This window comes from Mustelus asterias, chromosome 16 (assembly GCF_964213995.1).
Source record: "Mustelus asterias chromosome 16, sMusAst1.hap1.1, whole genome shotgun sequence".
In the NCBI taxonomy this organism is placed as follows: domain Eukaryota; kingdom Metazoa; phylum Chordata; class Chondrichthyes; order Carcharhiniformes; family Triakidae; genus Mustelus; species Mustelus asterias.
In genome coordinates this window covers 17006738-17032565 of record NC_135816.1, presented here as the reverse complement: position 1 = coordinate 17032565, position 25828 = coordinate 17006738, and the positions used below count along the sequence as shown (strand labels likewise).

The 25828-nt window shown below is 40.2% G+C and overlaps 1 protein-coding gene across 2 annotated transcripts in view; it reads right to left on the bottom strand.

Moving 5' to 3' along the window:
* Window positions 1-320: 320 nt before the first annotated feature.
* LOC144505029 (NEDD4 family-interacting protein 1) overlaps window positions 321-25828 on the bottom strand; it is a 46022-nt gene continuing 20514 nt past the window's right edge. Inside the window, exons 3-8 of one of the 2 annotated variants that reach the window (XM_078230699.1) lie at window positions 17438-17568; window positions 12779-12866; window positions 11460-11584; window positions 9236-9302; window positions 1841-1955; window positions 321-975 (exon numbers count right to left, since the gene is read on the bottom strand). In XM_078230699.1, the coding sequence (XP_078086825.1) occupies window positions 1852-1955; window positions 9236-9302; window positions 11460-11584; window positions 12779-12866; window positions 17438-17568 (515 nt within the window). In that variant the 3' untranslated portion in view covers window positions 321-975; window positions 1841-1851. The remainder of the gene's footprint in view (window positions 976-1840; window positions 1956-9235; window positions 9303-11459; window positions 11585-12778; window positions 12867-17437; window positions 17569-25828) is intronic. The other variant, XM_078230698.1, reaches the window with a different exon arrangement.

The window sequence follows — 25828 nt, the reverse complement described above, 5'->3', positions numbered from 1 at the left end:
CCTGGTTTGGGACACAACGACCATTTGTAGCACCCACTGCTGACTCAGCTCACACACCACATACCCAAAAGCAAACTGCATCCCTCTGCATGCTTCAAACATCCATACTAACCAACAGAGTTATACATAGCCAGCTACAACACAGAAGTGAACTCTGCTGGGACATGCCAAGGACGGCAGCTAAGCACTTCTGTTAAAATAAAGCAGCAATGTGAAAATGCATTGGGAAGGAGAAAGACATAACGAATTCTCAAAATATGGAAAGAGGAGAAACCAGTGAAAGTGTTTGTGCTTTTCACTGAACAGGCACTGCTCCTGAAGGCTGTTATAGAATTCACATTTATTAGATGTTCTGAACTATTTACAATCATATACTTTAGAACATAATAAAACCAAAAGGTACAGTCCAATAACTCTTGGCAGAAAGCACAAAAAGTGCATTAGTCTGTTCTTAAAATGCAGAAGTGTGGTTCTGCAAATGATAACACATCATCTCACCACTTTACAGAGATCCTAAGCTCCAAAGAATACAATTATTTTAAACATATATCATGACCAGCATCATTTCTACACTATGTTGTCTTCTTAAAATCCATTGATGATAAAGCCCAAAGGAAGTAAAGTAAAGCAATTGTGCCCTCTATTGGCTATAAGAGCAAAGTGCATGCTAAGTAATGTCTACAAATGAATAAGGCATTGTTAGTACATCACAGACCAATTTTGCGGTAGCACTTCAACAGTAGCCACTAAACAATATAATGATTACAAGTTCTCAGCATTCACTATTAAAATTGTACATCTAAAAACAGATAAGAAACACTGTCCTCATTTTCCATTTTTATGCAGTAATTTATCCAGCCCCCCCCCCCCACCCTTTTGTGTCCCAGTTGTAAGGTCCACTTCCTGCAGGTGTCAGTTGCTAGTGAACGAGTTGTTCAATCTACGGATGCAGGAAATCACTCTCCAGGAAACCATCTGCAGCGGAGAAGAAAAAAAGACATTATGAACTATAATGAGACCCATTCTATTTTCAGGCAGAACAGGAAAAAAAATGGCAAGAGGATTACAGTACTGCCATCAGACGTGGAAGTATCCAATGCTATATAAATACAAGACAGTGAATAATGCAATACTCTGAAAAGATAGATCCTGTATTACATTCCCTTCCGATCATGTGATACTGGAACCTTTCATCTTAAAGCTGGCATTATTCTTCCTCCTCTCGTTCGACTTCAATCACAAACAGCACAATGGTGCTGCTATAATGAGAAAATCAACACCTCCTGTTCATTGCTGCCTAATCCCACATCCAAAGCACATTTTCTTCTGCTGAAAAGGTGGACGAACTTGATGCTCGGGCAATGCCGCAAATTTCAAACCAAATCTGGACATTGCACTCCTCCACCCCTTCCTGGAGGAACTAAAAGATCTCAGAATAAATGAGCGAAAATATCTCTTCCCAAGTTTCAACTTTGCAAATACAAATATTTTTGTAAAAATAATATATGAAGCCAAATTGTTTTCAACGATGATGTTGGAATTCAGAAATGTTATGGAATCGACTGAAGTATACAAGCTGTCACACACGGCAGTTTGATATTGATTGTGAACCGCAGTATCTTTCAATGCCAACTTAATTCTGTGCTGCATAATTATTGGTAATTTATTAATCAGGTTACTTACTAACTAACTAATTTACTGGCTCCTTTTCTCCATCGTCTCCCCAAGTTTTAAAAAGTGCCATGTATATTTGACAAGAGTGAACAAGGTTTCCCGAAACCTTGTCGCCGAAAAGCAGCTAATAGTAATACACGGATATTAGTAAATTTGAATCACTTACAGACCTTTTTCTCAGTAGATGAAAAGGACCCTAGTCCTTGGCAGAGTGGCAAAACTATCTGGCATTTTCCGAACCTTTGCATAATTAATGAATCCTCGGAGGAACAGCAAAAATCCTGCAAGGTAACAAATAATTGACAAATTCTTGAATAAAAATAATGATGCAACAGTATAATGGTCCAGTAGAATACATGAAATATGCAATACTGTATAATTCAGCTGATATCTGTCCAGCTGGTATGGTTAATACAATCTGACATAATGCAAAGCATTTCATTTAAATTAAAACACAAGACCCAGCTCATACCATCATGGAACCACGAAGTTCACAATTTCCTCCAATCAACAGTTGGGTCCTACAAATTTTAGAACCCTAATTATGAAAATAAGATTAGGAAATTGTTACAGGAAAACAAATACATAATTAGTTCTATAATATGTCAGCATTCAAACACTGAATCAGAGAACATGTCAAGTTGACATTCTAATGGATGCAGTTTGGTATTTCCAGAGCTTAATAAACAACAGTCAGCATGGATTTATAGAATAAAAAGTATGGTACAGAAGACAGCTATTCAGTCTCCATGCCAGCCAAAAAGTGTTATCCAGTCTAATCCTACCTTTCAGCTCGGTCTGCTGACTTGTAGATGATAGCACTTCAAGTGCATATTCAAGAATCCCAGACCTCCACCACCCTCTGGGTGAAAACATTTCTCAACTCCTCTCTAATCCTTCTCGCAAACACTTTTAATCTATGCCTTTTCATTATTCACCTTTCTGTGAAGGGAAACTATTCCTTCCTAGCATCCTATGTAGGACCCTTAATTTTATACACCTCAATGAATCTTCCCTCACCCTCCTCTATTGCAAAGAAAATATCCTCAGCCGATCCAATCTTATTTGCAATCAAAATTATCTATTCCTGGCAACAACATCTTAAATCTCCTCTGTACCCCCTCAAGAACAATCACATCCTCGCTGTAATGCAGCGAGCAGCACCAAACATAATACTGAAGCTGTGGCCTAATTCAGCTTTTATAATGTTCCAGCATTACTTCCCTGCTCTAATATTCTATGACTTGGCTAATAAAGGAAAGTAGCCCAATTTTCTTTTCACCACCTTATCTACCTGTCCTGCTACCTTTACAAATCTGTGAACATGTACACCAAGGTTTCTCTGCACTTCTCAGTATTCTTCCAAATATTGAGCATTGTGAAGCAGTGATTTACTTCTACACAAGTCACTTCTGTCTACTGCCCTGGCTGCTGACAATGCAGTCTCTTCTACGTTGGGAAGAACAAATGCAGACTGGGTTACCGCTTCAAGGAACACTTTCTTTCAGTCCACAAGCATGACCCCGATCTTTTGGCCGCTTGCCTTTTCAATTCATCACTTGCTCTCCTGTTCACATTTCTGTCCTCTGCCTGTTGCAATGTTTCAGTGAAGCCCAGTGCGGGCTTGAGGAATAGCACCTCATCTTCCAATTAGGCACTTTACAGCCTTTGGGACTCAATGAGTTCAACAGCTTCCGATGATGAAATCTGCCTGCCAGTCTATATTTTCTTCCTCTAGTGCCAGTCTCATGCATTGCTTGCAGATAGAGCTGACTTTTATTCTGCTCCTAACTCTGAACCAAGGCTTTTTTCCTTTAGTACTACCATTACCATTCCCTTCACCTTTTATTCCATGACATCTTGTCACTGAAATTGTCCTTGCCTCTTAACGTATCCCTGACTTTCCTTTTTGCTCCATCTAACTTTCCTCCCTTTATTAACAGCATAAAATCCATCACACTTTGACCTTGCTCCATTTCTGAAGAGTTACGTTGGACTCAAAACGTTAACTCTGTTTCTCTCTACAAAGGCTAGACCTGCTGAGGTTTTCCAGCACTATTTTTGTGTATACCCATACCTTGTTTGCTCTCTTGAAATGCATTACTGCACACTTCCCCAGATTGAAGTTCATTTTCCCGTGCGTTGACCTGTCTCCTGATATCTTCCTGCAGCTAACTTCCTCACTATAAACCACACGACCAATTTTTGTATCTTGTGCAAACTTTTTAATCATGTCCCTATATTTATGTCTAAATGATTGATATTAACTGCAAAAAGCAAAGGATGTAGACTGAACACTGCGGAACTACACTGGATATGCCTGAGTCACAAAAACACTCAATCTTTGCTTCTTGTCACTGAGCAAATTTTAGATTCAAATTGTTTCTTTCCCTTGGATCTTAACTTTTCTAACTTGTCTGCCGTAAGAAACAGGAGCAGCAGTAAGCCAAATGACCCCTCAGACTAGCAATAAGATCCTGACTGAGACTTTGCATGGACTCTATTGCACTGTCCCTTGTGCTCAAGAATCTATTGATCTCAATCACGAATATATTCAAAAGGTTTCTAGTAATCTGCATTTAACTTTTACTTTGCACTCACCTTTCACAAAGATTAACAATAGCAATATATTTATCTATCCACTAGATCGCTCAGCACCAGATAGTTAAATGGGGTTGTTTGAGTTTGATTTATTTTCCGATTTCACCGCTTCTCTTCTGAAAGTTCATGCGCGGTATGAAGTATAGACATTCCATTTGAGAGGTGTTTGCACCATTCAAAATATTGAAAGCAGGCTGCATATTTTTGCACTTTGATATTTACATCCTGTTAAGACAGGGCTATGCTCCAGGGAAGCCTGGATATTGTGAATGCTGCCATCAGTCAGCTTTAATAAGATTTCCAACATCCTTTTTGCTCGAGTTTGAGAGATGCAAAATCAGAAAGTGTTATATGTTGGGACAGCAATATTGCTGACATAAAAATTTAATGCAGGTTAGTGACCCAGAATGAATGTCAAACTGTTGCATACAACACAATGATGTGATCATGTTATTATGGAGCATTTATGAACAGAATCATAGACTATGCTCTCGCAAAATGCACAAAAGCTGCTCAAATATATTAAAAATTACAATCACAAGGACTACTTAGTGAATTTATTTTGTTTCTTACGCATTTTCTTCCTAGGTCAATGTTGTGATATGTCCTATGGACTATAGTTGCTCTCTGGGAGCTTGTCTCAACTGTGAATGTTAGTGAGCTATTCAGCTGCCAGAGGAATCAGGCAACAGGTAGTAGTGGGGGAGGTTATGCTGATTTCCATTCTGATGCAATGTCCGTGGAGGTGAGCTTCCAACAGGGGTTGCTGGATAATAATCAGGAGCAAGGCTCCTTCTTCATCATCACAATCACCACCCTCACCACCACATCCTCCCTCAACTCCCAAATAGATAATCCAAGGACAATTATAGCATCTAATCCCCAGGACATCACTGCAGGAGCTCCTCAGGGTAGTGTCCTAGGCCAAACTACCTTGATCTGCTTCAGCAATGACCCACCCTCCATCATTAGATCAGAGTTGGGGATTTTAGCTGATGATTGCAGTATTCAGTTTCATTCATGGCTTCTCAGATACTGAAGTACTCCATGCTCCATCAATGACCTAGAAAACATTCAGGCCTGGGCATGTAGCCATGCAAAGTCCATCTCCAACAAGAGACAGAATCTAACCATCTCCCCTTGACATTCAATAATATTACCATCACTGAATTCTCCCCACTTGCTACCCTGGAGGCCACCATTGACCAGAAACTTAATCAGGAGCAAGGCTATTGGTTCCTGGGGTGGCAGGTTTGTCATGGGGAGAGAGATTGGGTGGACTGGGCTTGTATTCACTGGAACTTATTAATATGGGAGAAGATCTCATTGAAATGAAAGGTATATAAATATAGCCTGCTCTGTGGTCATAAGAGCAGGTCTCAGGCTGGGAATTCTACAGTGAGTAACTTATCTCCAAGTCCCCAAAGGCAGTCCACCATCTAAACAGCACAATTCAAGAGTGTGATGGAATATTCTCCTGGAGTGCCTGGATGAAAACAGTTCCAACAACACTCTATAAGCTTGATGCCATCCAGGATAAAGCAGCTTGTTTAATTAGTACATCGGTACACCATGATTGCAGTGTGTACTATCAGGATTCAGCAATGCACCAGCCTTCTCCAACAGCACCTTGCCTTCCATACCTACAATCTATGCCAGCCAGAAGTACAAAGACATGGGAACGCCATGACCTGCAAACTCCCCTCCAAACTATACACCATTGTGACTTAGAAATATGTCCCCCGCCATTCCCATCCCACCAGCATGTGGAAGCATTTATACCATACGGACTGCAGCGGTTCAATACCTTCTCAAAGGGAATTAGAGATGGGCAACAAATGTTGGCCTTGCCAGCATTGCTCACATTCCCATGAATTGATTTAAGAAAAAAATCAATTCAGCAAGATCAGTAAATGAAACTGGGACCTTTCTGATCTAATTGGAGCAACTACTTACCCACAACTTTTGGGTCATTGGACCAAACTATAATTTTTAAACCAAGTTTCAATCAGTACAGTAGGGCGGGAGCTTTGACCAAACTAAATTGTTCTTGCACAAACACAGCAGGTCTTTCTTCTGTGCTGTAACCATTCTAAACTTCAGGGACAGAGTTCACAAATAAAATTTTCCTGGTGTATTTGTTTGATAGACTAGGCGTTTTTTAAAAACAACAAAAACAAAACAAACTAGGTATTTTAAAAATTTAAATACAGATTTACTACTCTGTATTCTTATTCTAAAGGACCATTTAGTCACTTTTACAATGGCTGGTGAGTTGTTCATTAAAAAATATTTAAATAAAAACTGAAGCCAAATCTGCCAAGACTGCTCTCTGAAAGAATTATTTAAAATTGCAGAGATAAGAAATGAAACATCTCAGGCTAACATGTTTCACTTGTTTTCCTACAATTCCTAATAAATGGTCTACTCCAGGAATAAGAAACCATTTCACTTCAAGTGTCGTGCAATACTAAGATACTCAGAACCTACAGATTATTCTGTAGATGCTATCAACCTCCAGCATATTATAATTCTTAAAATACATATCTTTTTGTAAGGAGGTCAGAAAGTACTGGGAGGACGATATTGCTGACATAAAATTTTAATGCTAGCCAGTGTCCAGCTCAGCACTGATGTCAAACTGCTAGACTCAGCTTTTTGCATCCCTGTTTAATCAGGTCACTTGTGGGAACTGATAAATGGCTCAATGTACTTTTAAAATATGTACAATAGCTTTTGAAATATATGAAAAACTGAACAAAAACAAATTGGAGCATTCAAAATCATGTATTCCCATGAAGCTCTCTTTATCCTCTATATACTCTGCCGTTATCCGACATTGAGGCAGCTGCAGGGACACACAGAAACAGACAAGATGGCGACAACGCACTCAAAGCTGTGGCTAATCTTCATCCTGGATGAAAAGCTTTGCCCAAGCAAGTTGCTGTGCTTTGTGGCTACGAACAGAGCATACAATCTTGACGTGGCTACAGCAGACTACCCTGGGGTTAATCTAGCTACATAAGCAAATTTTCAACAGATTATGCTGCCTGAAATGTTTCACTCATCCCTCCCACCTCTCATGATATTCTGAAGCTTAGTTTTCTTCATTTTACAGGTGCCATTATTTTGCCCACTGCTATGCAGTATTCTCTTGTCAAGACAGCTGCGTGAAAACTTGGTGTTTCCACCCAATGCTGACCATTTATTCTGCACTGTTTTCCTATGTTCATCAACCTTTTTTACTCCTGATTTTTCCCCCCCGCCCCCCACAAAACGGTTATCTTCTCTGTACTACTCCAACATTATATGCATCCAAGTCAACTGTACATTTCCATTTTCACTCCATCATCCATAACACAGCTTTCAGCTACTACATCCATGCATTATGGAATTAATTTCCAAAATGCCTCTTTTTTGCTCATCTTTTAAAAGCCCCAAGATTTCTCTCGCAATTTCTCTCAGTCACATCCTCGAGGCAACTTTTTCCTCTTCCATCTTATAAAGCACTGGGCTTGAAATGAGCATGCAAGTAGGAACTTTTGTTTCAGGGGTACGCACAAGTTGTACAGGAATTTCCTCCCCAAATGAAGAATTGTCTGGATCACCAAATACACTGCACAGGTCCTTAATCCGGTATCGGAGAAATACTGAGTTAAAAATTAATGCTACCGTTAGCATTGGATTTCCAAAAGGCGTTTGATAAGGTGCCTCACAAAAGGTTGCTGAAGAAGATTGGGTCACACGGAGTTGGGGGTAGGGTGTTAGCATGGATTGGGGATTGGCTATCCGACAGGAAGCAGAGAGTCGGAATAATTGGGTGCTTTTCTGGTTGACGGATGGTAACTAGTGGCGTGCCGCAGGGATCGGTACTGGGGCCTCAACTATTTACCATTTATATAGACGATCTGGAGGAGGGGACTGAGTGTAGGCTAACAAAGTTTGCAGACGACACAAAGATAAGTAGAAAAGTGAATCGTGTGGAGGGCGTAGAAGGTCTGCAGAGAGATTTGGACAGGCTGAGTGAATGGGCGAGGATCTGGCAGATGGAGTATAACGTTAACAAATGCGAGGTTATTCACTTTGGAAGAAATAATAGCAAATTGGATTATCTAAATGGAAAGAAATTACAACATGCTGCTGTGCAGAGGGACCTGGGGGTCCTTGTGCATGAGACGCAAAAACACAGTCTGCAGGTGCAACAGGTGATCAAGAAGACAAATGGGATGTTGGCCTATATCGCAAGGGGGATAGAATATAAAAGCAGAGATGTCTTGCTGCATCTGTACAGGGCATTGGTGAGGCCGCAGCTGGAATACTGTGTGCAGTATTGGTCCCCTTATTTGAGGAAGGATATATTGGCCTTGGAGGGTGTGCAGAGAAGGTTCACCAGGTTGATACCAGAGATGAGGGGTGTTGATTATGAGGAGAGACTGAGCAGATTGGGTTTGTATTCGTTGGAATTTAGAAGGCCGAGGGGGGATCTTATAGAGACCTATAAGATAATGATGGGGCTGGATAGGGTAGAGGTGGAGAGATTCTTTCCACTTAGAAAGGAAACTAGAACTAGAGGGCACAGCCTCAAAATAAAGGGGGGTCAATTTAGGACAGAGTTGAGGAGGAACTTCTTCTCTCAGAGGGTGGTGAATCTCTGGAATTCTCTGCCCACTGAAGTGGTGGAGGCTACCTCGTTGAATATGTTTAAATCACGGATAGATGGATTCCTGATCGGTAAGGGAATTAGGGGTTATAGGGATCAGGCGGGTAAGTGGATCTGATCCACTTCAAATCAGCCATGATCTTATTGAATGGCGGGGCAGGCTCGAGGGGCTAGATGGCCTACTCTTGCTCCTATTTCTTATGTTCTTATGTTATGTTCATTAGCTCATCCAGGTCCTGCAACTTTGAAAGGAATGATTAAAAATACAAATGCTTATAAAGATGGAAATTAGACACTTACCCAAGACCAGGAAAACCCACCAGAGCCAGTACTGACCATCAAAGTATCCAGGAAAGTAAGTAGAGAACTGAAAGACAGAATTTTATTTTTACAGAAGTCCACAGATGTAAGGGAACTTTAGATATTGAATGACAGTAGCAACATCTCTGCATCAGCAATAAAAATAGTAATTCATGTGGGTTACTCAGGTAGCAATATTATTTTCACTAAACAGAGAAGCAGGAAGTAATTCCCCATTTAACTATCTCGCTGTAGAAACTCAATCTTCCCATATTGCAAAGAAAATTCAATATTAATATGCAATTCTATTGCTGAATTGTTTCCTTCATTACAAAGTAAGTAGATCAGAAATACTTAATTGACTGTAAAGTTCTTTGGGATGTCCTGAGGTCCGGAAAAATTAGAATCTCTACAGTGCAGGAGACCACTATTCGGCCCTTCAACTCTGCACCGACTCTCCGACAGAGCACCTTTACCAAGGCCCTATCCCCGTAACCCCACTACTCCCCCTAACCTACACATCTTGAGACACTAACAGCAATTTAGCATGGCCGATCCACCTAACCTGCACCTGGAGTGTGGGAGGAAACAAGTGCACAGGGAGGAAACCCATGCAGACATGGGGAGAACGTGCAAACTCCACACAGTCACCCGAGGCTGGAATTGAACCCATGTCCCTGGTGCTGTGACGCAGTAATGCTAACCACTGTGCCGCCATGCCATCCTCATAATGCTATATGAAAGTCTTTTTTTACATTGCGATGGCCTAGTGGTATCAGCGCTAGACTATTAATCCAGGAACTCAGCTAATGTTCTGAGGTCAGGATTTGAATCCTGTTATGGCAGATGGTGGAATTTGAATTCAATAATAAAAAAATTCTGGAATTGAGAATCTACTGATGACCATGAAACCATTGTCAATTGTCAGAAAAACCCATCTGGTTCACTAATGTACTTTAGGGAAGGAAATCTGCCATCCTTACCTGTTCTGACCTACATGTGATTCCAGAGCCACAGCAATGTGGTTGACTCTCAACTGCCCTTCAGGGGTAACTAGGGATAAATGCTGGCCAGCCAGCGACACCCATGTCCCATCAATGAATAAAACAAAAATGTATTTTCCCTTAAATTTCAAAGAATAAAAAGGAAACTTAAGCCTCTGGCTTGAGCAAGAGAAAGATTTTGAAAACCATGAAACCATGTGAACCATGGTGGTATAGGGTGAAACAGAATTAAAATAAGCATTGAGAATATTACACGCAGTTGGTAAAGAAGCTAGATACTCAATGCTGCCAGCAGCAGTGTTTACCTTTACTGCTATCAAGGTTCCAGAATTTGCAATATGTTGTGAGGTTACTCATTTAATTTCAGTAAATGGATCTTAATTTGACTTGTATGGAATTTGAGCTCTGCTCAAGCACTGTGCGATGGCAATATTATGGGAGAATCTAAACATAGTGTATGCTAGAGATTGAAGATGTGCACACTCTAAAGGTCACATGGTTTCTACTACTGCAGAAAGATATAGGAGTAAAACCTCTGGTTCACAGGGCACGCAATCTGCTTATGGGAAGCATGGTGAATCTACCCCAAGAAGGAAGAGTTCATTAAAACACCTTCAAATGACATTATACAGATAGCAGCAAGTTGAGAGATTCTCCTGCCATGCCAAATTATGAAAATAACAAACACTTTCGGGACGATGTGGAAGGTCTGAGCTACAAAATCCAAATGAAAATTTATTCTTCTTGGAAACAGTTTTAATTTCTCATTAGTAAAGAAGCACAAGAACTGGAATTACAATTTACAGAATGCATCCTTTGACTGTAATAGCTTCTGTCTGCCTTCATGAGATGAAAGAATCAATTTGATGGAACGCGTTATGTGATATTATCAGAACTGCATCTGTAACTATGCTGAAATGTTCCCATTAAATGGGACATGGTTAGGATAGAATAGAAGCCACAATATTGCATACAACTACAAATAAAATGTATTCTTGTGCTGTTACTTATCTGCAGAATCTCACTTGATGCACAAATCTCAGCACCAGGCTTGATAGTCACAAAATCTAATAAGTTAAAACTGTTACCAATCCTTACATTTTCATTTGGTTTTTGTAGCCAAAAGGAAAGTTCAATTTTAATTAATGTTGCAGTTAGGAACAAATTATCTTTTGGATGGGGTAGTCAACATCAAATGGGCAAAGAAACGTTTCACTCACCCGCACAATGAGGATCCATTTAATCAGCGAGAGGCCAAATCCAGAGATGGCCCCATACCGACCAGCAGCTGAAGTGGTCAAACAAAATGATAAGAAGAAACCAATCCAGTTGAACAGGAATGCCACTGGGAAACACAAGAAAGGGGAAAATCATGATGGTTTCTGCACTTCTATCATTCTCAGATTTCCCCTAATTAACACCCTCCCACATTTCGTAAACTTCAGGCATGCAGATCTTTAAATACGCAAGGTTAGAATCATAGATTCATAGAAATTCTGAGAAACCCACTTTGCCAAACAAGTGCAGCAGGACATCAGCTCTAGGCACCAGTCTACCTTGGCCTGACCCTGTCTCAGGTGGAAATACAGGGAACAGGGTCAGTGACGCAAGGGGAAGGGTGCCTGTGATATTTCCTGTAATCCTTGCATACTGGTCAGGAATTTCAGAGTGCTACTCGGAATCTGTCACGCTGACAGGAGGAACAGGCCATTTTGCATAAAAACTGGATTGTGTTTAGAAAAATAATGTATTGTGCAGATACCAGTTTCCTAATGTCAGTTGGCCACTATTAAGACCATTGCTCTAAGCGTACTATTTACTCCATTCATCATCATGCATCAGGCAGGCACCCTTGTATGCAGGGCAACGGGGCTGCAGCAGGCAAGATTTCTCATGGGTACTATAATTTATCAGCTCCACCTCCTCATCTGAGGTGAGGGGGGACATATTGGCAGGAGAATCAAGCAGAAATGTCTCACTGGTCAAAAAATGCAACAAAGACTCTTCAGGCCAGAGTTTCAATCCAATTTCCAGCCTGTTTGTACACCCTTGTAATGTCCATCCAGGTGCAGGAATTTCAGGCCTATTAATCATTACAGCTACTCTATTATTTTGCAGACATCAGTACAGTAGGAAAAGACCTTCCAATTATTTATCATTTCAGATAGGGAAGCTTTAAAGATATCACAGTGAAAATAGTGAAATGCCATCAGTTCAACAAATCAAAATGACAATTAAAACTCAAACCTAATACCTCTCTATCATATTAATAATCCAAATTACTGGAGCTGATAATTGAAATCTAGCACTCGTGTGATTTAAAAACCTTCAGGATTCATTAAATTATACAGGTATCATAAAATTATTAGAAATGGCCAAAGCTTTCGTCTGTTGAGATGCTGTGCACTTACCAGAACTTCGCATTATATCCATACATGTTTTTTGACAAATTCTTGCCTTCCTATTAGTAAATATACTGGTTAAATAATTCTCAGAAATGCTAATTTTAGAATAAATGCAATTTAAAAATAATCCTTACTGAAGAACGTGAGCATGAATATACCATCATTCCCTATCCTGAGCTGATCTGCATCATCAAAGTCATCCCTTCCTGAAAAATCATCATCCTGGTTGGACAAAAAGAAATACATTTTAGATGCTTTTTCTGAAGGATGAAAACATGCAAACAGGATAACCACATTCAGCATGTAGAAATTATGACCAGAACGCTAGCAAATAAGTTACAAAATCATCAATTTCAAGTCCGACACTAGTTGTACCTGACCCTGAGACCCTGACTGGGTCCCTGTGCCCCAACCTACTTTCCGGCCTTTAACTGTCCCTACTTGACAACTTTAATACCATTCTTCCCGGTGCCATTGATTGGACATGAATCAAAACTTAATAAGAACATAAGAATTAGGAGCAGGAGTAGGCCACCTGGCCCCTAGAGCCTGCTCTGCCATTCAATAAGATCATAGCTGATATTTTCATGGACTCAGCTCCAATTACCCGCTCGCTCACCATAATCCTTACTTGCTTTACTGTTCAAAAGTCTATCTATCTTTGCCTTAAAAATATTCAATGAGGTAGCCTCAACTGCTTCACTGGGCAGGGAATTCCACAGATTCACAACCCTTTGGGTGAACAAGTTCCTCCTCAACTCAGTCCTAAATCTGCTCTGCCTTACTTTGAGGCTATACCCCCTAGTTCAGGTTTCACCTGCCAGTGGAAACAATCTCCCTGCTTCTATCTTATCTATTCCATTCATAATTTTATATGTTTCTATAAGATCTCCCCTCATTCTAAATGCCAAAGAGTATAGTCCCAGTCTACTCAGTCTCTCCTCATAAGCCAACTCTCTCAACTCCGGAATCAACCTCGTGAATCTCCTCTGTACCTCCTCCAACGCCAGTGTATCCTTTCTCAAGTAAGGAGACCAAAACTGTACATAGTTGGCTGAACCATCTGTTTCAAGAGCTTCTGCACCCACTTTTTGTTCCCTATCCCGACATCATCTATTATTCAATGCTCATGCTTAGTTGCTCCTCGTGTAATTCAAGTACCCACTGTGGCTGAACTTCCACATTCAATGTTCTCCTCTCAACTCTCTCCGCAACCTTGCGCACATTTTTCCAGCACAGTGGCATTGCTCCAATGTTTTTTTCCTCGAAATGTTGACCGTGTAACAAGCTTTCAGCATTACTTATTGACTGAAAAAATGTTTTCTGCAAATGTTACCTACTTCCCATCTTGAATAGTTGCTATTTCCTATCTTATCACTGCCTGCCTGTTGGGTGAACACCACCTAGACTCAGCTACCTGGACATTTTTTTTATTATTCATTCACAGGATTTTTAAGTTGAAGTTTATTTCTTAATGTCACAAGTAGGCTTGCATTAACACTGAAATTAACTTACTGTGAAAATCCCCTAGTCACCACATTCCGGCGCCTGTTCGGGTACACAGAGGGAGAATTTAGCATGGCCAATGCACTTAACCAGTACATCTTTGCGGACTGTGGGAGGAAACTGGAGCACCCTGAGGAAACCCACGCAGCCACGGGGAGAATGTGCAGACTCTGCACAGGCAGTCATCCAAGCCGGGAATTGAACCTGGGTCCCTGGTGCTGAGGCAACAGTGCTAACCACTGTGCCAATTTTCACAGCAACTTCATTGCAGTGTTAATGTAAGCGTACTTGTGACACTAATAAATAAACTTAAATTTTAACCACTTCCTCAAAAACAATCAAAGAGATTGGTCTTGCAGGATCACCCCTTCTGAAACTGGGTTGGTTGTCATTTGTTAAAAGTACCTTTAGAGGGGTAATGACCAAGTTTGTTTCTAATAATGAATTTAATCATTTTGGCAAATATTGATGAGGACTAATGCGTTGACAATTCTCTGGGTTGCCTTTTCTAAAATAGAAACTGTGGCGGCATTTTTCTAATTGCACGGGAACAAATTCCTCATGACTGCTAGCACTTGGTAGATTTAGTCCCAAATCTCAATGAGCACACAAAGGTTGATCATTAATTTCTGGAAAGTTATTGGTTTTATATCCTTTAAGGCTGCCTTTGACCGCTATGCAAATACTGACTGACATGCTGCTACTGTCCTCCCTTGTGAACACTTTTAAGGAAATAATCAATAATATTAACTAGTTTCAATCTCCATTTGAATATTTGAGAAATCTTTATACTTCTTTGCTGTAGCACCATATGCAGAATTTCTTTAAAACTGCTCATAATGGGTTTTATCTGGTTGACACAATCTTTAAATACCTTACTGGACAAAAACTACAAACAGCAAATACACTCAGTTAAAACTTGGATGATCAGCAGAACGAGAATCTAAAATGATTCCAGCTTTCAAGATTATCAACTTCAGCAGCATATGTTAAGGTGTCTAATTCCTTTACTAAACATTAAACTATTTGAGATTAATTTCCTTTAGAGCTGATAAGACGTGGAAGGATCAGCCAACACCCACACCAATAGTGCATCTTTTGCAAAGCACACACAATAACACAGTATTGAGTTTCAGAATGGAACTATGGCACTACAACTGCAGTGACGAAGAACCAAGTGGTGATACAACGCCAAACCACACCCCCCACCAAATAGTTCGCAATATGGCATGAGCCTGGGTAACAGACCTGAAGAACCCATTTTTAATCCCTGATCTTAACTGTGATCAAAATATAACTCTTGCTGTAGCTGTATTGTTCCCATTTTTAGGACTATACACTGGCACTACTCATGGCATTTAAGTGACCTTTAAAGCAATCAGTAGCCCCCACTGAAAATTAGTGAGTCAATACCAAGAAACAAATTGGTCAGTAGTTGTTTAGTGGCAACATAATAATTAGTTAATTACCATCCATTGCCTTTTAACGCATCCTAATTAATTTATACAGCTTGGATTTCAGAAGGATCAGCTATACAAATATATATATGTGTGCATGTTACAGTCATCTTTACCCAAATTGCAGCTAGAACATGGAACCAGAAAGAGAAGTTGAGCAAATACCATAGATGCATTTAAGGGGAAGCTGGCTAAGTATATGAGGATGAAAGGAATAGATGGTTGTAGAAGGTTAGATGACGAAGGGTGGGAGGATACTCATGTACAACATAAAGACTGACACACACAGCTGTTGTGGCTAATGGCCAGTTTTGGTGATGTACATTTGAAATAAATCACTGTGCAGCAATTATTTTTTTCTTCTGAGCACAATTTTAAAGTATTTTCATATGTTTGAAAGTCTCTACGTCACAGGCTTAAGAGAAGGGAGGGTCAGACATTTCACAAAACATACTGCATGGCAGGCACTGCTCATTCTCCTTTAAGCAGCACAATACTTGACTCCATTAACAACTTCTCAAATATGCAATATTTCATTGTTTAACATCACTGCTTCCACAAACAGAAGTATCTTCAGAAACTATTAATTGCGCACCTCTTCAAAATTTGACAGTATCTCTCCTTGGGTCTCCGTGCTAAAGCTGCTTAATTCTGTAACAGGTGCCTTGTAACATTTGTGCTGAGAGAGGAATTCTATCCTCCCTAGTTCCTAGTTTATTAATTCTGTGCTAACAGTGGCATCAGGAACTTGCGGAGGACATGGAGGCTACCATAGCAGTCATAAAAGGTAATTGGCTGGGATTCAAAGAGAGGCATAATGCTAGGGAGACTGAAATCCAACTTAAAGATCTCAACAGGAAGAGATTTAGCTGTTATTAATGGAAGTAAAGTCAATATTGAATCAATAATCATTTAACTAAGCCAGCTGCTACTTTAGGTTATAGTGATTCAGCATTTCACTTCAATATGGCCATACCTAATCCAGGAATTTCAATCTGTTTGGAGCAGACTATAGTAGAGGTGAAATGGCTACTAAAATTAACCCTCACTTCCCACCGCCACACATTTAACCAATCTTTTAAATGCTCAATTTATAATAAGTTTATTTAATTGTAATGTCAAAAGAGAATCTGAAGTTCAATTAGAAAATGCAGCATAAGAAAGCGAAGCACAGCAGACTGATGTACTGACATCTTGGGAAAAATGGGATTATTTTTCTGCATTACCTTGCACTGTCACTGAGGTGCATAGAGAATATTTATCAAAGCTACAATGCAACTCAGAAACAACATCTACTGAAATCTATACTTAAATACATTAGCAGTATAACAGAGTGATGGATTCCCTGATATTACTGCAGAAATAAACAACGTTATTTGTATTTTTTAATACAGCTTTCAAATGCTGGAAATATTTTACAGCACCAAAATCATCTCCCTTCTGCTGTTTTTAGAATAGGATGAGAATTGGAATATTAGGGAAACCAGATTAATAGAAATTACTTGAGTAATTTTTCTTGAAAAATGTTTGAAATATCCAAATTATAGAAAGGTCAGTTAAATTTTGATTGGCCTGCCAAGACTGAGTTATGATAAAGTAATCACAGAAGGTTCCTTCTCATAAAGAACATACCATTTTTAATTTAATTAAAGGCAAGATGAAATTAGATTTAGAATAAAGCAAATGGGGTTGGGAGATACTTTTTTCTCTATAAAAAGCTGTGAAAAATAGATTAATAGAAAGATAATGCATTAGTCCTAGACATATTTTTGTATACAGTGGTCCACCTACACTATATCTCGTGCATTCAAATGCAGGTTAGATTCTTACCCGTCCAGACACCAGGGGCAAGGTTGCTTCAACTTTTGTTCGTTCAGCCTCGTCATATGAAGGGAGCGTAGTTGCCACGCTGTAGGATGGAGGCTTCGGAAATGAAGAGTCCTCTTTGTAATCAAAGTATGCTGCAGAATAACAAAGCATTAGAAATAAGGTGCAATTTCTCTCAGTCTACACACAGAACTGCTCCTTTTTTGCAGAACCTTGCACACACCTCAAAGGATGTCCTGCAAAACTGCTCTAACACTGCAAAAGACACACTACAATTAGTTGTGATCAAAGGATGATCAGAGCTATTGGTCCACTGATCTCCCCTGCATTTACTCAAACACTACCTCACTTTTTTAAAATATTGACATTACATTGACTACATTAAAATATCAGCTGTATCCCAAAATTGCCCAAGATCAAAATATATAAATTTACTTATCTCTACAAATGGACTCCTGCGCATGTATTTTAAAAAGCAACCAGCCAGAGGCAATTCTCTCTTCAGTGATACAGTAAAACATGATATAGCAGTGCTAGCCAGAAATGCTCCAAAATAGGCATGCTGTTTTGTGGTGCCACTGGAAGTGCTCCAACAATTCATGGGCGCCAAAACAGCCTTTTCTTCAGGCACCTATGTTTACCAGTATCTATTCATGATTGCAATGCTGCAGCAATGTGTTACTACCATTAGAGGGCATCAGGGAGTTGTGCAATTTTAATGGCATAAAAATACAGATGCTTTTCAAATTTAGCATGCACCCCATGCACCAAAATCAGTGAGGAGTACTTGAGAATTTAAAAGGACTGAAATTTACAAAATTTCTAGGCCACATGCCATCAAACCCTATGCTGAAGGCAATTAGGAGAGTATTAAATTGCCCCTGTGTCTCGGAGATTAGTGGGGTAAATATGTGGGGTTACAGGGATAGAGCCTGGGTGGGATTGTTGTCAGCGCAGGCACAATGGGCCAAATGGTCTCCTTCTGCACTGTAGGGATATTATGATTCTATTTGTAGGGCAATGGCTCTTGGAGTCAGAGGTTTACAGCATGGAAATAGGCCTCTTCGGCCCAACTTGTCCATGCCACCCTTTTTTTTTAAAACCCCTAAGCTAATCCCAATTGCCCACATTTGGCCCATATCCCTCCATACCCATCGTACCCATGTAACTATCTAAATACTTTTTAAAAGATAAAATTGTACCCACCGCTACTACTACCTCTGGCAGCTTGTTCCAGACACTCACCACCCTGTGTGTGAAAAAATTGCCCCTCTGGACACTTTTGTATCTCTCCTCTCTCACCTTAAACCTATGCCCTCAAGTTTTAGACTCCCCTACCTTTGGGGAAAAGATATTGACTATCTAGCTGATCTGTGCCCCTGATTATTTTATAGGCCTCTATAAGATCACCCCTCAGCCTCCTACGCTTTAGAGAAAAAAGTCCCAGTCTATCCAGCCTCCTTATAACTCAATCCATCAAGTCCTGGTAGCATCCTAGTAAATCTTTTCTGCACTCTTTCTAGTTTAATAATATCCTTTCTATAATAGGGTGACCAGAACTGTACACCGTATTCCAAGTGTGGTCTTGCCAATGTCTTGTACAACTTCAACAAGATGTCCCAACTCCTGTATTCAATGTTCTGACCAATGAAATCAAGCATGCTGAATGCCTTCTTCACCACTCTATCCACCTGTGACTCCACTTTCAAGGAGCTATGAACATGTACCCCTGGATCTTTGTTCTGTAACTCCCCAACGCCCTACCATTAACTGAGTAAGCCCTGCCCTGTTTCAATCTACCAAAATGCATCACCTCGCATTTATCAAAATTAAACTCCATCTGCCATTTGTCAGTCCACTGGCCCAATTGATCAAGATCCTGTTGCAATCGAAGATAACTTTCTTCACTGTCCACTATGTCACCAATCTTGATATCATCTGCAAACTTACGAACCATGCCTCCTATATTCTCATCCAAATCATTAATATAAGTGACAAATAACAGTGGACCCAGCACTGATCCCTGGAGGCACACCGCTGGTCACAGGCCTCCAGTTTGAAAAACAACGCTCTAAAACCACCCTCTGGCTTCTGTCAATTCTCTTGATTATGAAAAGATTGGAAAGTTTACAAGCAAGGCATGGAGGCAACCTGAAATGATCCAGAGGCTTGCATTACTGAGAAAGGCACGCCCTTCCCAGATGATCCTGCAAAGCCCTCCTCAGTATTTGGGGAGGTGCCAAAGTTGGGAGAGATGTTCCACAGTCTTGTTGAGCAACAGCCTGACAATCATACTCAACAAATCATACCTTAACAGTCTAACCCCAGACTTCTCCATCACTGTTCCTAGGTATGTCCTGAACCACCATAAGGGCCGATCCACTCAGAGGCGGTGGCTCAATGGTATACAGAAAAAAGGAATGGCCCTCAACATTGATTCTGGACCCCATGAAGTCTCATTGCATCAGGTCAAATACGAGCAAGAAAACCTCCAGATGATTACTACCTATCACACACGCTCAGGTAATAGTCAGTGTTCCTCCATGTAGCCCAAACTTGGAAGTAGTACCAACCAACAGTAGGGCACAGAATGCACTCTACGCGGGGTTTTCAAAGTCCATCACCATGGCTGACTCAGTAGCACCACCACTGACAGAGCTGGCCAAGTCCTGAAAGATTTAGCAGCCATGCTGGGCCTGCAACAGGTGATGAGAGAACCAAGGGAAAAAAAATCACTTGATCTTGTCCTCACTAATCTACCTGTTGTAGATGCATCTACCCATGGCAGTATTGGTAAAAGTGACCACCGCATCATCAATGCACAGACTAAGTTCCATCCTCACACTGAGGACATCCTCCATCATGTGAGGCATTACTTACATGTGAAATGGGCTAGATTCAGAATAGGTCTAGCAGCTCATATCTGAGCCTCCCATGCAATGCTGTGGGCTGTCAGTAGCGCAGAATTGTATTCAACCACAATTTGTAACATCATGGCCTGGCATGCCCCTCATTCGACAAGTGTCATCAAGCTAGGCAACCAACCCTAGCTCAATGAACAGTGCAGGAGAGCATGCCAACAGCAGCAGCAACGGACATACCTAAAAATGAGTTGCCAACCTGGTAAAGCAACAATATAAGCCAAACAGCAGAAGCAGTATTCTATAGTCAGAGCGAAGCAATCACACTCATTGTATCATGTCTTTATGAGGCATCAGGTCAACATCTGTCACATCCAGTATTGAATGATGGTGGACAATTAAAAACTAACTGGGGGAGACAGCTCCACAAATAGTGCCATTTTAATTGATTGGGGGAACCCACCATATCAGCACAGCAGACAAAGCTGAAGCATTTCAAATAATCTTCAGTCATGAGTCAAGTGGATGATCCATCTTGTACACCTCATGAAGGCCCTTGCATCACAAATACTAGTCTTCAGTCAATTCAATTGACTCCATGTGCTATCAATAAATAGTCGAAGGCACTGGATAGACCAAAAGTCTAACAGTAACCTGGTACTGAATGATTGGCGCTCCAGAATTAGCCACACCTGTAGCCAAGCTGTTCCAGAACAGCTACAACTGTTTCCAACAATGTGGAGAAATGCAGTTGATGTCATATTAAATTACAGGACAAATCTAATCCAGCCAATAGTTTCATCAGTCTATTTCTCAATTATCTCTCTGGAGCGGAGGAGGCTGAGGGGAGACTTAATAGAGGTTTATAAAATGAAGGGGATAGATAGAGTGAACGTTCAAAGACTATTTCCTCGGGTGGATGGAGCTATTACAAGGGGGCATAACTATAGGGTTCGTGGTGGGAGATATAGGAAGGATATCAGAGGTAGGTTCTTTATGCAGAGAGTGGTTGGGGTGTGGAATGGACTGCCTGCAGTGATAGTGGAGTCAGCCACTTTAGGAACATTTAACCGGTTATTGGATAGGCACATGGAGCACACCAGGATGATAGGGAGTGGGATAGCCTGATCTTGGTTTCAGATAAAGCTCGGCACGACATCGTGGGCCGAAGGGCCTGTTCTGTGCTGTACTGTTCTATGTTCTATCAGTAAAATGCTGAAAGGTGTTGCAGTTAGTGCTATCAAGTGAACTTTCTCAGCAATAACCTGCTCACTGATGCACAGTTTGAGTTCCACTTGGGACACTCCATTCCAGACCTCAGTCCAAACATGGGCAAAAAAGTTGAATTGAAGAGATGAGTGGCTGGCTTTGACATCAAGGCAGCAGACACCCACTATGATATGATGGAGCTTTAACAAAATTGAAGTTGATGAGAATCTAGGGGAAAACTCTCCATTGATGGGAGTTACCAAGCACAAAGGAAGATGGTTGTGGTTGTTCGAGGCCATTTCCATCCCAGAACATTACTGCAGGAGTTCCTCAAGGTATTGTCCTAAGCCCAACCATCTTCAGCTACTTCATCAATAACTGCAATCCAACAGACTGGATCACAATTGTGACAGTGCAGACTGAGTCCATTTGGCCCATTGTATCTGCATGGGCTCTCCAAATGAGCAATTTACTTAATGTCATTATTTTCCCTGTAACCCTGCACATTTGTTCCTTTTCAGAAAACAGCCTAATGTCCTTTTGAATGTTTCGATTGAATTTGCCTCCACCTCACGCTCAGGCAGTGCATTCCAGACCTTAACTACTTGTTGTACGTTGTTTTTTTCTTGTATTTTCTTTTTTCTTTTACCTGGATAGTCACATGAGCAGCCTGGGAATGGAGGGATACAAACGATTGGTCTAGTTGGACCAAGGAGCGGCACAGGCTTGGAGGGCCGAAGGGCCTGTTTCCTGTGCTGTACTGTTCTTTGTATCTTTTGCCGATTACTTTAAATCTGTGCTCTCTCATTCTCAATCCTTTCACAAGTAGGATCAAACCATCTCGATCCATCCTGCCTAGACCTCTAATGATTTTGAATACCTCTCATCAAATATCATCTCAGCTTCTTTTTTCCGCCCACCAAGGAAAACAGTCCCAACTTCTCCAACCTACCTTCATAACTGAAGCTCCTTATCCTTGGAATCATAGAAGTTCAACATAAATCCCCTCCTCATGTACTCTATGACCTTAATAAAACCTAGGATAGTGTGCTTCATTAACTACTTTCTCAATCTGTCCTGCCACCCTCAATGACATGTGCATATATACACCCGGGTCCCTCTGCTCCTGCGCTCCCTTTAGAATTGTACCCTTAAATTATACTGTCTCTCCATGTTCTTTGTACTAAAATCAATGAGTTCACATTTTGCTGCATTGGACTTCATCTGCCATTTATCCGTTAATTTCACCAATTTGTCCACGTCCATTTGTCCTGCCCTCAGTTAACAATGCTTCCAAGTTTTGTGTCATCTGCAAAATTGCGCCCTATGTACCACGGTCTAAGTCATTAATATACATGAGGAAAAACAAAGGCCCCACCACTGACTTCTGGAGAATTCGACCACAAACCTTCCTCCAGCTTGAAAAGTATCCACTACTCTATTTCTCGTCACTCGCCAACTGTTATGAAGTTCCAAGTGTCCCTTTTATTCCACGAGCTATAACTTTGCTCACAAGTCTGCTGTGTGACATTGTATCAAATGCCTTTTAGAAGTTCATGTACACCATATCAACAGCATTGCCCTCATCGACCCGATTATATCTCTTCAAGAAACTCCAGTAAGTTAGTTCAACACAATTTTCCCTTCAGAAATCCATGTTTTCTTTTTTTAATTTAACAGCATTCGTCCATGTAATTATTCATTTTGTACCAAATTACTGTCCCTAGATCTTTTCCCACCACTAAAGTTAAACTGACGGGTCTGTAGTTGCTGGGCTTATCTTTACACTTTTTTGAACAACAGGCATTTCCTATTCTCCAGTCCTCACACACCACCCCCCAAATCCAAGGAAGATTGAAAAATTATGGCAGTGCCTCGACAATTTCCACTCAGTATCCTTGGACATATCTAGGGGAAGGTGTTGGCCGAGTGGTATTATCACTAGATTATTAATCCAGAAACTCAGCTAATGTTCTGGGGACCTGGGTTCGAATCCCGCAACGGCAGATAGTGGAATTTGAATTCAATAAAACAAATCTGGAACTAGAATCTACTGATGACCATGAAACCATTGTTGAGTGTCGGAAAACCCCATCTGGTTCATTAATGTCCTTCAGGGAAGGAAATCGGCCGTCGTTATCTGATCTGGCCTACATGTGACTCCAGAACCACAACAAAGTGGTTGACTCTCAACTGCCCTCAGGCAATTAGGGATGGGCAAGAAATGTTGGCCAGCCAGCTACACCCACCTCTACGAATGAATAAAAAAAATCTTTTTTTTTTAATACTACTTATATGCCCGAGAAGGCTTTGGGGTTCATTTTTATGTTGGTGCTTGTCTCTTTTCATACTCTCTCTTTGCTTCTCTTATTTGTTGAACTTTTTGTTTGAACTCCCTCTGAACTTTTTGTTTACCTGCTTCTCAAATGTCTTTTCTACTTAACATCTGTCACAAGCACACTTCATGTTAATCTTCACCTATTTGGTCATGCAAGGCGCTCTGGATTTGTTTGCTCTACTTTTCCCTTTGGAGAGAATATACCTTCACTGTGCCTTGCCTTGAAGGTAGCCCATTGTTACGATACCGTTTTCCTAGCCAACCTCTGACTCCAATTTATTTGGCCCAGATAGATTCTTATCCTAGGTTTTGCAGAAAGATGAGCGTCATGCAACAGTAGAGTCGAACAGCAAATTAGGTTTAATACTAACAAATGTGTAGTAAAGTGGTATCAGTAACATGGCTATACAGTGAAAGGAAATGAATTTTGGGCAATGAGGTTCGGAAAAAAAATTGTGACACCTGTAAAAGTGAAGACTGACGCACCATTTTCAAAGTGAAACAATAGTGTAAAACACAACAAAATGGAAATACAATAGTCAGACTTGCAAAGTACAAATCTAGAAGATGTTACATCAAAGCTTTATAACATTCTGGTTTGATTTCACTTTGAATAATTTGTGCAATTCTGGTTGAAACTTTTTAAAGCAGAGAAGAATGATTACAAGGATGAGAACAATTAACCTTGTTTGAGGCAAGAGCAGAAATGATGTGTGTTTTTGGTTTATTGGGAAGGAAACCTCAGTTCAGGTGCATGAAGTATTAAATTGCACAGACAAGGTAAACTCTGAATACAGTCCAATTCAGTAACTTCTGCACTTAAAATTTTTTGATTTGATTTGTCACATGTCATACAGTGAAAAGTATTGTTTCTTGCGTGCTATACGGACAAAGCATACCATTCATAGAGAAAGAAACGAGAGAGTGCAAAATGTAGTGTTACAGTCATAGGTATTGAATACTTAATTAAAATTAAATCAATGTAAAACAATGTGCAAATTTAGCACTAACTTATTTAAATTACTAAATTAAAACGAATAAACTATTTTACTTTGTCAATCAGGCCAGTAAAACTACAATATGGATTACTAATGAGCAAAATAAATTTCACAAAAATATCTTTAGTCCAACAGCTGAGATACTCCTCCACATGGTGTAAGATAAAGATATTAAAAGAGGGTATAGTTGAATGCTAGGAATGGTGACCTGAGTTACTCAAGGGATGCAACTCAACTGTTTTTTATACATGTTCTTGACTTTTTGTGTATTTTTTTTGTATCTTGTATCTCAAAACAGATCATGTACATCTGGTCTAACATAGAAATTTAGAAACATAGATGGCATACATGGAGGCTACTCGCCCCACCATATCTATGTTAAAACACTGGATTGATTTGGAAAGATACAAATTGAGAATTACTCTCATTTAATTTGACATTAAAATATATCAAGCTGAGCGAGTTCTAACCACTGTCCAGATTGAGTACTATACTTGAGGTGGTAGCTAGGATTCCTTCTGTTCAGCCATAGAATTTCAATTTCAGCACTCAAAAACTGTAACTGAGAACTGAACACCACACAGCCACATTAATAAGTACAGTACTCAACCTGCGACCCTTCCATCTAATTTTCTACCCACGTTTCAGAGGACTCAGTGACAAATTGGTTGTTATATAAGAATGCAGTGATTCATTTTTGTTTTTAACTTTCTCTGCTGCCATTGCCTGCAAAAGGCTAGGAAGGATCTAGAAAGATAATTAACTGAGCACAAACCATCAATGGCTCAATGTTATATTTCTTTATGATAATATATTTTGCCTTGTCCTCTCTGTAGTAATGATTTTGTTTATTAGTGTGGAAACTGATGAAACATTTTGAAATTCTCTACAGGCAACGCAATGTAAAATTATCTAAATAGAACCACACGTGTCATGAATTTCTTATGGCAGAGACGGTTAGAGATAGATACTTGCATTGTTATTTTAA